The sequence below is a fragment of the Montipora capricornis genome, chromosome 11 (genome assembly GCF_036669925.1).
Source record: "Montipora capricornis isolate CH-2021 chromosome 11, ASM3666992v2, whole genome shotgun sequence".
NCBI classification, from domain to species: domain Eukaryota; kingdom Metazoa; phylum Cnidaria; class Anthozoa; order Scleractinia; family Acroporidae; genus Montipora; species Montipora capricornis.
Genome location: NC_090893.1, coordinates 2,717,813 through 2,730,454, shown reverse-complemented (window position 1 = coordinate 2,730,454; position 12,642 = coordinate 2,717,813). Strand labels below are relative to the sequence as shown.

The 12,642-nt window shown below is 39.1% G+C and overlaps 1 protein-coding gene across 1 annotated transcript; it reads right to left on the bottom strand.

Moving 5' to 3' along the window:
- Positions 1–4,025: 4,025 nt before the first annotated feature.
- Positions 4,026–11,314, bottom strand: LOC138023584 (NADH-cytochrome b5 reductase-like). The gene is made up of 5 exons (XM_068870600.1): positions 10,410–11,314; positions 9,103–9,190; positions 6,917–7,021; positions 6,195–6,398; positions 4,026–4,645 (listed from the first exon to the last, which is right to left on the bottom strand). The coding sequence occupies exons 1-5, from the start codon at positions 10,778–10,780 to the stop codon at positions 4,442–4,444; spliced, it is 972 nt and encodes a 323-aa protein (XP_068726701.1). The 5' UTR covers positions 10,781–11,314; the 3' UTR covers positions 4,026–4,441.
- Positions 11,315–12,642: the final 1,328 nt, after the last annotated feature.

Sequence of the window (12,642 nt, the reverse complement as noted above, 5' to 3'; positions counted from 1 at the left end):
CGCGAAAATCTAGAAAAAATGAAAAATGAAGAACAGGAAAAAAGCAAGAGGAAGTTGAAACAAGTGACACTCCGTCTGCATTAAGAGTATAATTTTAAGTTAAAGAAAAGTATTTTATATGGTCTTTTTAACGATTTATCTTCTTTAGTTTTGATGAAATTGAAAATTATCTGATTAACTTTTTTAAAGAAAACCAATATACAAAAGTATTTTTTCTTCAGTTAGTAGACGAAGGCCAGCTGGGAAAAGATATCTAAATACATGTGTATCTTAAGTTCTGAAAACTGTTTTAATTACAACGTACATAAACAGGGTATCTTAAATGTGTACAGAACACACCCTTTAAACGAAACATCCTTAAAGGTACTTAACAAATGTCTCAATTGTGGTGATACGTCGTTCCACAGCTTCGTTGTAAAAACGGTAAAACTAATTTGTCATCACATGTCCTCGTACTAGAAAAAGTTACTTGTAAAATTGAAAATTGTTGTGAAGCAGACCGGAAGTTTCATTTATAGCATTAAACTTGACCAAATCATTTAATGACGTCATGACAACAATGATGATGACGACGTGATACTTGGCGTTTAGCAACCTGATTTCAAACGAGCTCAACCGAGGTGGATTCGTGGATCGTAATATTTTACTTTAATATTGTTTTGAGGTTTTGCTGCCTCCAGGAGCAGAATAATTGGCCAACTGCCTGTCACAGATCGATTCAGTTTTATTGCGGACGCCACCGAAGGAACGCAACCCAATATAGTTATTTGTCAATGCTATTAAATTATTGGAGTCTTAGAGTTTTAGTATCAGCGCAAATTTAACGGTCATTTATAACCCTGAGTCGCTAAACATTATTAATATGAAAGCTAAGACATCTTAAAATCAAAGTTACCTGGAGCAATCGCACGTCGCATGTCAGCAATCACATCTCCCAAAGCTGCATGCCCAGTTTTCAGTCTTCAAACATTCGCCCTCAGCCTTGTCCAACAACACATGAACTTTTGGGTCGCTCTGGTTCATTCTCTCAACGGAGAAAAGAACGTCGAAACATAATTAACTTGGGAAAGAAGCAAGAGAATTGGCTTGAAAACTGCGAAATAACCCTTCGAACCGACATTTTGAATTTGTTCGGTGAACGTGGCGAAAGAAATTAGCATAAAATTTGCAAGTCAAGCGAAATCTAGCAAGTTTTGTTAGGTCGTGAGAAAACGCTCTTCTATCAGATGATAAAAACAAGACACAAGGAGCGAAGAAGCAAAAATTTATAAAATGAAAGTTTTTCATTATTTACCTCAGAATGATTTGTTAGAACCAAAAGGAAATTTGATTTTTAAGGAGAGTTGGTACAATTGCCACAGGCAGTGGGACTTAAGAGTAGAGGGGAGGGGAGAAGGTTAAATATCTATATAAAAAATGATTTTGAGTGATTTCTTGGCGAATTGCTTCTTTTTGCCTTTGGTTTAAAAAAGATGGCCTTCTTCGCAGACAAACTAAACCAGCGATGATGTTAACCTAAGCCTTCAAGTTCATGTCTGCCTCCTCTTCAAAGCGAGTCTAATTGCGAAGGTTTTGTGGAGGTAATTGGTCCTAGTTTACTTATTCATATGTAAACTAGGACTAAGTGGGGAGCTTAAGTACGCGCGTTTTTGAACGCGGACGACAACCAGAAGTGAGCTATTTTCCCTTTAGACTTGTTTTCACACAACCACATTGACATTGCTAAGTATCTTTTCTCCATTGGAGATGATTAATATAAAATTCTGAGAGACACCACTACCCTGGCACGCCAAATGTTCTCTTGCGGTTGCAATCCGCGTCTCAAAAACGCGCGTGCTTAAACTCCATATTACCTTCACAAAAACTGCGCATCTAGACTCGCTTTGAAGAGGAGGCAGGCATGAACTCGGAAATGGCCTGTTGCATTTATAGGTGCGGCTGCATGCCGACAACAGCTGCAGAGGTTCTCACGGCTTAACTTTTGGATTGAAGGAATGCGGATGTCTGGAAAGGAGCGCGCGAGACCAAGTCTCTAATCATCTAACCCAAGCACCACTTGTTTATCTTTCAAGTCAGGGGACCATTAAAGTTTTCCCGCATGACCCACATTGAACGACCCAGTCAATACGTTATTTATCGGCAAGCCTTGAATCAATTTCGTTAAAATCTCTCCTCTACTCTCTTGGTTTGCGTTCTATTACAAAGAAATCTATCAGTTGTCTTTTTTTTTACAATTGGCGCGAGGTCGCTGAATTCGGGACCATCCACCGAAGATGTAATCTTAACTTGGCGCAACTGCATGGAAATACAATTCCTAAAGCAATGCACCTCTCGGCCTCGGTATCATGAAAACTGGACAAAATGCCCCAACGTCGTATCGCTCGCTAGAACCCGTCTTCGGTTGCTAAAAACGTCCGTGTTGACAAAAACGTCTCGTGCTTAAGCTCTCTATTAATAGGGAACTTAAGCACGCTGGTTTTTGAGATGCGGACGGCAACCGGAAGTGAGCTGTTTTCCCTTTTAACTTGTCTTCACACAACCGCATTTACATTGCTAAGTACCTCTTCTCCATTAGGGATGATTGGTATAAGAATCCAGGAGACATCAATGCCCTGGTACGCAAAATGTTCTCTCCCGGTTGCCGTCCGCGTCTAAAGAACGCTCGTGCTTAAGCTCCTTAATGAATACGATCCTCATACTGGAATGTACTCAATAGTATCACAGAAGACGCTACCTCGCGCGAGACGGTTACGTCACGAGACAAACTTCCTCCAGCAGATTTATCCTTTTACGTTCACGTTTCACTCATTCAGCTCTTGTCGAGAACACGAAGTCGAGTTTACCCTTTACGGCAAGCCTCCCAAACAGACCTCGGTTGTTCGAAATTGGATAACGCTATCCACCGGATATAGCACTATCCAGCGGATAAACACTCTGCAAAACCAATTTAATTATCCAGTGGATAGCGATATCCACCCTTCGAACAACTGGGGCCAGACGGTTGTCAGGTATTCGCGGGACAGGAACGCATCACGAAACCCAAGAAACATCTGTGTAAGACCCAATCGTTCGGCTCGATTGCTCATTTGATAGACCAGTGTGCACCCCAATTGCGCATGCACCGTCACGAGTTCACGTCCTTCTTCTAATCTGTTATAGGGGATTCGGATGCGCTGCACTAGTAAGGGTTATTGACTAAGAGTGAGGTCAAGAATATTGGATATTGGCCAAGTTCTTTTTTGGCGTGTTTTTGAACCGAGACGAAGTCGAGGTCCATAAACACGCAAATAAAGAACGAGGCCAATATGCAGCCATCTTGACCGAACAAGCTTGGTCAATAAAGAATTTATCATATGGGATAAAACCCCAAAAACTGATCTTTGATCTTGCGGGATCAAGCGAGAAATCCAGAGCGAGCAAGATAGCGCCATCTTTCCCGCACGGGTAGCCAATCACAGCGCCGGATTTGGTTCATCTTGTCCGCTCGCGGAGCTCGTCACATAATACGCATCTTTTCAGTCTTTTCTGTGCAGAAATCTTAAGGCTTTTAGCCCGCACTTTAGCACAAAGCTCCTTGATTTCACAATGGGTTTGTGATGATCTCAAGATGTCTCTTTGGGATGGCTATAACCGTAGAGTTGTCTTAGGACAGTATTCATTTTTGCGTTGAAGAATTGCATGAAAAAAGTCCCTCCCTGGCCTCTACCCTATTACTATCCCGCCTCCCCCCCCCCCTCCTCCGAACTTATTATCGCCTCTCCCTCTCCAATCAACCCGCCCATCACCATTAAGAAATAATGCATTTAGGGGCGGAAGTAGTGGGGAGGGTGCAGGGGTGCGCAGTCTGCGCACCCCTCTCCCCTGAGATGACCTGAGGCTTTCTAATACAACTGGTATTCTCCAAAAAATAACGTCACCAGTCAGCTACGCAATTCCTTAGTGGTACACCCTCCCATAAGAAAGATCCTGGATCCGCCCCTGTTCGTTCAATTTTGAAGTTGGGCAGTTATGTACCAAACTATATATTTGTTGTTCAAGAACATTTTATTTTATTTCACAGGCTTTACAGAATTAAAGCAAAGAGAAAGAACCGAAAGTTTTCCTTAAAAAATATATACCAAGAACGACGAAAAAAAAAAAGAAAAAAACGATTTTTTTTTCGTACGATTTGCATTCTGTAAGTTGTCTAATCTAGCACGAAAGTTTGGCTTTGACCTTAAAAAAAAAAAGGAAACAACTTAATCATTCATTGTTTCCGGCACGCTTTCTCTATATTAAATTAAGGATGACATGGATGTTTAAAACCCTAGCCTTTACACTAAAACTAGTAAATTGTAGATATCTGTTGCAAAAATCTCGTTCAAAGGATTGAAGAAAATGGAAAAAAATATACAACTTTACAACTTGTACAAGATTTTTTTGAAAAAGTAGACCCTGTCACCTAAAATTTAAAATACATATCAGGTGTATAGCCCAAGGCTTTTAAATAATTTATCATGTCTTTATCAAATGATTTGGTCCCGCAAATGAGCACTTGGATATCACGTGATGGCTCCGGCATCTCATGAGTCACACGGTCTTGGTTGATTCTACCATAACTCACGTTATCACCGTACTTGACCTTTGACCGGTCAGCTTCAGTTTCCTGTAAAAATTAATCGAAAAACAGCAATGAATCAATCAGTCAGTCATTCAATGAGTCATTCAGTCATTCCGCCAGTCAGTTAATCAGTGGGGCAGGTCAGGTCAGTCTGTCAGTCTGTCAGTCTGTCAGTCAGTCAGTCTGTCAGTCAGTCAGTCTGTCAGTCTGTCAGTCTGTCAGTCTGTCAGTCTGTCAGTCAGTCTGTCAGTCTGTCAGTCTGTCAGTCTGTCAGTCTGTCAGTCTGTCAGTAACTTAAGAGTCAGTCAGTCAGTCAGTCAGTCAGTCAGTCTGTCATTCAGTCAGTCTATCAGTAACTTAAGAGTCAGTCAGTCAGTCAGTCAGTCAGTCTATCAGTAACTTAAGAGTCAGGTAGACAGTCTGTCAGTCTGTCAGTCTGTCAGTCTGTCAGTCAGTCTGTCTGTCAGTCAGTCTGTCAGTCTGTCAGTCTGTCAGTCTGTCAGTCAGTCAGTCAGTCAGTCAGTCAGTCAGTCTGTCAGTCAGTCAGTCAGTCAGTCAGTCAGTCAGTCAGTCAGTCAGTCAGTCAGTCAGTCAGTCAGCCAGTCAGTCAGTCGATCAGTAAATGAATCCACCAGTTTAGTCAATCAGTTAATCCGTGAATGAGTCGGTCAGTCAATCTGTTAATCAGTTAATAAATCAATCAATCAGTCAGCCAAAATACTGATTGAAAAATCGTTGTTTAAAAAAATAATTTTATTAACAGCAACTTTGCAGGTGCCTGTTTTTCTTTACAAGCTTGCAGATTGAGAATATAACAGTACCCACAAAGAAAGAAGAAGAAACAATAAAGAACAGGGATGGCACTAGGATTTTTCAATCTGGGTCCTGGGACCCGCATGTTCGGCCAAATTGGGGTCCCAAGCATTCTTTGGGGGTCCCAAATTCTTGGTGACCCTCTGCGAGAAAAAGAGTATGTTTTAAATTAAGAGAAAAAGAGAGTAACCAACTTGGAATTAATATTGACGCATATGCATAGGACCGGCCGACAAAGGCTTTTTCTAGAGCCGTTACGTTACATTCATTCCTGGACAAGAACTCTGTTAATGAAAGAGCACCCTTTCCAAGGGTTTATGCATCACTGGTTTCCTCCCTTAGGAGCAACGAACAGTGACGTCTTTTGCTATATATTTGCATTCAGTGACTTGCAGAGTACATTCCTCTGAAGAAGACCGCAGAAGGCGGTCGAAAATTTAGTTTTAACCTTTTTAGATGTTTTAAACCCCATTTCTTAGAACTTCAATTATGATCACAGATCGCTCCAACAGTTTTACAAACAACAGAATATACTGACAAATCAAAGCAAGTTGTGCGAGTTATTTAAGTCAGTGCCTTGCGTCCTGGGACGCATTAAAATTTCGATGATGCATTTTTTGGATTTTATTTGTGTAAAAATGCACGATTTCTTCTTTAACGCGATCCCTGAAGAAACGTAAAAATGCACGTGGACGAACAAAAGAAGATTATCTATTGTTTTCATCAGGCACAAAGACAGTCGAAAAGAGGTAACATGAAATCCACTGAGTATCAAACTGACCCTGGTTAGGATATACAGCACTGAAAAATTCCAGTATGCCTTCATTTCATCCAGTATATCTTTCATTAAGATGTCGTCATATCTGTGATTGGAGTACACCAAGTGAATGAAAGTTTCATCAACTTCGTTTGCTACAATTCCCTGTATCACTTGCAGCATCGGAGCTATGCCGGTACCAGCAGCTAACATGCCAATGCGACGATACTGCAAGTCATATCAAACATGATACAAGAAATTAAAAAAAAAGAAGATTTGAACCTTTGAAAATAAGATGACATATTCTGTCATCTATGGAGCAACAGGAGGAGTTTAGTTTTTACAGTAAGAAATCAAAAACAGGAGCACCAATTGAGGCAAATTTTGATAAAGTGAAAATTTGTACATCAAGGTGGTGTTGACGAGTTCCACCACATTCAGCCAATGTCCAGGGGCTGCCCAAGTGGTTTAGGACTCCTGTCTACATTTACAAATGTAAGCGTCCTGGCCAGAATAAATGGCTCTCCTTTCACATATTAAGAATATTTACACCACTACAATGAACAAACGAAGTTGTTAAACACAAGTCTGAGAACAACCAATTTTCTCTGTCAAAAGTTATCAGTCAAAGATAATAAACTATGGTACTGAATGCTTCAAAGACACGGTACTGTCATGTATACTGTGCTGTTGTTCATGTAAAAAAAAAAAAAAATCTGTGTCATTGAAGAAATAGTTTTAAGTACCTTGTTTGGTATGTACGAAAATCTTCCAAATGGTCCCCTCCATTCAATGATGTCCCCCACATGCCAACTTTGAACATAACTTGACATTTTGCCATTGGGATACACCTAAATTAGACAAAAGAGTTTTTGTTAAGTATATAGTAGAATATACCGTAGTAAATGTTTTCAACTGGTCTGTTTATGTGAGCAGTTTGAAGTTTGTAGTTGATTCTGTTGATGTAGGCATTATATTACTGTGCAAAGTGAAAAGCTGGACAGAGCTAGGTCCTCGCTCCTTGCCCTAACTAACCATCTCATTAATTTTGACCTCTGTTCAGTTTTCACATGTGGCTGTTTCTTCTCACAATACAAATTCTGCGTGAGTTTACTCAATGATCTTTAAAACTGATTAAGGAAAATATGAGAATTCTCATTGTATACTCTCCTAGGTGGTATAAAAAAAAGCTTGTATAAGTATGAAAAATTCTGCTTGATTAAGACTGTGCACAATACTGTCGATATTGCGCATGTACAGGTTATGCTGGATTTTCTTTTCTTGCTGGCCCTTGTCTGACCAGCAATTGATTTACCTACAACTTGTGAGTTCTGGAAAGAAGCAGACTAACAACAATTTTTATAAAAGTGACGACACATTTAAATTTGCAAGACATGTTTCGGTCGTGCAACGACCATCTTCAGTTGAAAGTAGAATTAATTTGAAGTTACATTTGAATTTATAATATGCTAAACAAAGATAAATAACAACGTGAAATAAATTGGGAATCTAACAAAATAGCCAAAGGTAACAAAAAAGAGTGTACAATGGAACATGTTGATTAGAACGAGAGAGTTAAATTAACGTGATATAATTGCTTATTTAAAGAAGGTTGCTCCCAGGAAATATGTAAGGCCTCTTTTATCTTGAAAATTCCAGGTCAAGATAAAAGAGGCCTTACATATTTCCTGGGAGCAACCTTCTTTAAATAAGCAATTATATCACGTTAATTTAACTCTCTCGTTCTAATCAACATGTTCCATTGTACACTCTTTTTTGTTACCTTTGGCTATTTTGTTAGATTCCCAATTTATTTCACGTTGTTATTTATCTTTGTTTAGCATATTATAAATTCAAATGTAACTTCAAATTAATTCTACTTTCAACTGAAGATGGTCGTTGCACGACCGAAACATGTCTTGCAAATTTAAATGTGTCGTCACTTTTATAAAACTTGTGAGTTAGGAGAAAATACATTGTACAGCAGTGGCTCTAATTTAATAGTGAGTTATGATATAGCGTGTTAAATGAGTACTTTTTGGGAAGACTTATTACTTTTGTTTGAGTTGGGTTTCTTAGAACATTGTCAATACATTTTAACAGGCTAAAGTACTCCACTACAGGCGGCCCCCTCTCTCAAGCCAGAAGTATAACATGGGTTCCTACTGTCTGTTTGTGAATGAATGATTTGTGTGAATGATTTGTTTATTTCAACCTCTCACAGTCAAGACTGAATTACAGGTTGTGGTCAAGAACAGCTGCGTATATAATAAACATAATTATTACAATTTGTACTATGCTTGTATAAAATATATCGAATTTTGATTAATTACTAAATACATTATTACGAATATTTATAAGTGACGACATTCCTAAATCGAATTGTGTTGTATGGGACTTTCGCCTCAAACTTGTAGTTTGAAAGGAAACAAAATGGTAGAATAGTGGACAGTGTGTTTGGTCTGGGAACTTCTGATGTCCAAAACATCATAAAATTTGGATTTGAGGGAAATTTTGCTTTACAGAGTAGCTTTTAAAAGAGAAGGTGTGATGCTTAAAATGTCTGGACTTTGTAATCTCTGTGTAATATGGTGGTCCATTTTATCAACTCATTTCATACAACTTAATTTCTGTGCAATCAAAAGCGGCGGGTCTAATCTGCAGGTCGCAGGTTGCAGGTCACAGCTTGCAGGTCATTGTTTCACCAATACAGAAAGTATCCTAAACATTCCTAAAAGCTGACCTTAGGCCTAAAAGCTTTTGTTTAGGCCTAATTAGGCCAAAGGTTAGCTTTTAAGAATGTTTAGGATGCTTTCTGTATTGGTGAAACAATGACCTGCAAGCTGTGACCTGCGACCTGCAACCTGCAGATTAGACCCGCCGAATCAAAAGAAAGAAAGGAAGACATTTTAATAATCAAGCAAGACAATACCTTGATGAGTACATCAAAGAAGCCATAGCAGTCTGTGGTTGAAAGTGGTGTGTACTGCCGAGTGATGGACTTGCCATCAAAGTTTCCTCTAAAAAATTAAAAAAATCAATACATCAGCTTCTTAATCTGCAACACTTAAACCAATCGACTCAAATTAAATGACAATATACTAAATAGTTCGCATTTGTTAAAAGAAAAAACATCCCGACTGCCATACATGTAGTATCAGGGTAATGTTTCCAGGAAGAAAAATTTTTGATGGCAGATTTTACAAATTCTACAATCTACAATCTTAGCAATATACTCCCACAAGGGAGGTTGTACTTTAAAAGCACCTTACCATTAAACAACCTTTTTTGAAAAGTTACATTTACTTCTTTTGTTTATTTATTTATTTTTTATTATTAGTCTTTAATACCAAGACAGTATTCAATGTGCATATATATTTATTTTATCTCTTTACTTAATAATATGTAATACTCACACTTAAATTTACTCTGTAAATAGTCCTACTCGCTACCCGCCTAGATTAGCGTTAGCTATTTGCGGGCTAGCATTGTTCTGTATTAATTTGATATTCACTTAATGATAAAATTGACTTGACATGCCCATTTTTTTTTTCTTTTCTGCGCTAAGTCTTACACATTGATTAAAGTATTGTTATTAAAGTGGTACTGACGTTGCAGGCCCGTTAAGGCTGGTTTTTTTGTGGGAGGGTGCGATCCAAGAAGGAGACGGACCAAACAAGCACCTGAGGTGCGAGCCTCTCGGGGGGTCCAGGGGCATGTTCCCTCTGTAAATTTTGAAAATAAGGTTGCCAGAGACTGCATTTCGTGCATTTTGAAGGAAGTATGATATGAATACAGGCAGCCAAAAGCGAACCTAAAAACGTGGATATTACTCAAACTTTTCAACTTCAAAATGCATTTTTTTTTTGGCTCAGAGACTACTTTACAAATATATTTTACAGTTTTAGAGAATAATGCCACTATTTAAAAAGAACAAAAATACATAGAGAAATTAAGTGAATAAAAACGGAACTATACTCTGCAGGCTGTGGGAGAAGGGGGGGGGGGGGCGGGCCACACCCATCGTATTTTCCTGTTTTAAGGCCTGCGCACCCCTGACTTTAAAATCAAGAGAGAGCTGGGTAACGAGGACTGTGAAACTCAATCGCCTAGTAATGATTTCTGCATAACATAATTACATAATTTATAGGAAGTGTCTGCACACCAAAAGTGTAGCAGCAGTGTTGCAAAGTGGTTAGATCGAGCGCCTATACAGTACATAACACTTCATCAAATTACCTCATTATCAAATGTTGCCCGACACCTAACCCGAGTGACTTGTTCTTTGGTATATGAAACCTGTAGATGCAGGAATCCCTCGTATGAACTGTAATAGACTCAAGTTTAAAGGGCCGAAACTCTGAGTTGCTCAATACGCTTTCCGTCAATTGCGAAGGTTCATTAACATTTTCCCCGGATTTAATTCTCTCGCATTCTTTTCTCCATTTTGACATTTCTTCCTCATAAATGTCAAACACACACGGAGTACAGCCAGTACCACAACAATCACTGTCTTCTGGTTCCTCTGGCGGCTCAGGTAGATTGAGACAGGTGTCCTCACCGGAAGTCTTTGCACTCGTTGCCGTGGAAACGGGAACACTGTTTGTCATTGCTGTCTGTTTGATACCCTTAAAATGAAACTCATTATTGTGAAGAAAATGCCCCTCCAGTTTCCTTATGCTTCAATTCCTGTTCTGTTAGCCACTTGACAATTTGATCCTAACAAAATTGTCACCACTAAAACTGCAACTGTCGATTCTTCGATTGCTCTTCAAACAGACCAAAAAATAGTCCTTACAATCTCCTACCCAGATGCTGTAATTGAAGTATTAGAGTCTTTTCTTCTTGAATAATACCCCGAATATCTTTTGATGTTTTAGTTTCCCGTTTCTGAGTGCAGTTCTGACGCCGTTGATTTTCTTGTCGAACAGCTAGAGCTGCTTGCAAATGGCTCAACTCCAAGCAATAAGGAAGTCCACCAAGAAAATCCCTCAGAACGTGAAAGCTTTGATCTGTTGTCCTCTTCAACTCGTTTCCTTTTTAAGTCCGTTTTCCTTTGGTCCGTATTTTTATGGTCATCCATTATTTATCTTCAGCCGTCGAATGAACTCACGTCCGCCATATTGCTCATCACCAGTACTTCTGAACCGTTAGGGATTGGCATGGACTGATCGTTGGTCTGGACACACGGATCAGCATGGATTGATCACTAAGGGCCGATTTACACGGTACGACTTTGTCGCATGCGACAACGGCTTACGACAGGCCCACGAAATGTTTTACGATTGTTGTGTACGTCAGAAAAAATGTCGTAGCATTTCAAAACATGTTTTAAAACGCTGCGACAATCGTAATTCATGTCGTAGGCCTTTCGTGAGCTTGTCGCATGCGACAAAATTGTATCGTGTAAATCGGCCCTAACGCCCGTGCCGGTGTCTTCACTAAATCCCCGCAAGAACAAATTTTCTTTTATAACAAGCAAGGCTGTTGTCAAAAAAGTACAATTGCTGATGCACTGTACTCAACGTCGCAGTCATGATTATATTTGAAGTGAAGTGAGGAGAAGTGAAAGTGCTGGACTAAATGACTGACCCGATAATCTGACTACCTTACTAAATAAATGCAAAGATGAATAGATAAATGGATGGAAGTAGACTAAATGAAGCTAAGAAGTTTGTGCAAAATATAAACGTTTGCAATTGGTAACTTGGTAAATGTGAACGTCAAACGGACGCTCAAACGCACGTCGAACAAGAACTCAAATTTATAAGCACAACTTTACCGTGTTTTTGTACTTATTGCAGTTGTCTGCATGGTCTTTCTATGAATGAAATACTCACATCTTGGGAGGACCTCTTTGTACAAGCCTTTGACTTCCTGAGGTTTCCTTACCACTCGCTTTTTTTAGTACTGTGATACGCAGTTTAAAACTTTATGTTGTGATATATGTAAAAAAGCCGCTGAGTAATTGGCACAATTGAAAACTAACAGCTCCCAGCATAAGCGGCTTCATACCTCAGTTGGTTAGAGCGTCGCACCGGCATCGCGAGTTCACGGGTTCAAACCCCATCATAGAAGTCCTGAATTTTTCAGGCTTCTCTTCGCAATTACTCAATTACTAAAATTGCGTTCATAACTGCGAGGATCTTAGCTTCACCTGATTTCATATCCGCAGTTAGATATGAGTCATTTCATACATCATTTCGTCCGATCCGTTGAAACACTGGAATAGTTTGAATGAAAGAGTAAAAGTAGCAAAGGAATATTACACGTTTCGACGTTGTCATTTCATCGTTCTTAGTGACAAAAAAAAATCAACCTGATTAGTAAATACAGCCGAACTCGTATTGATCAGTTTAAATTCCATTTGCTTTTTTTTTTTTTGGAATTTTAAATAAATATAAGGAAGCACGTTTTGAATTACGATAAAATCTAACTGTTTTCAAATGGACGATTTAATATTTAAAGAAAT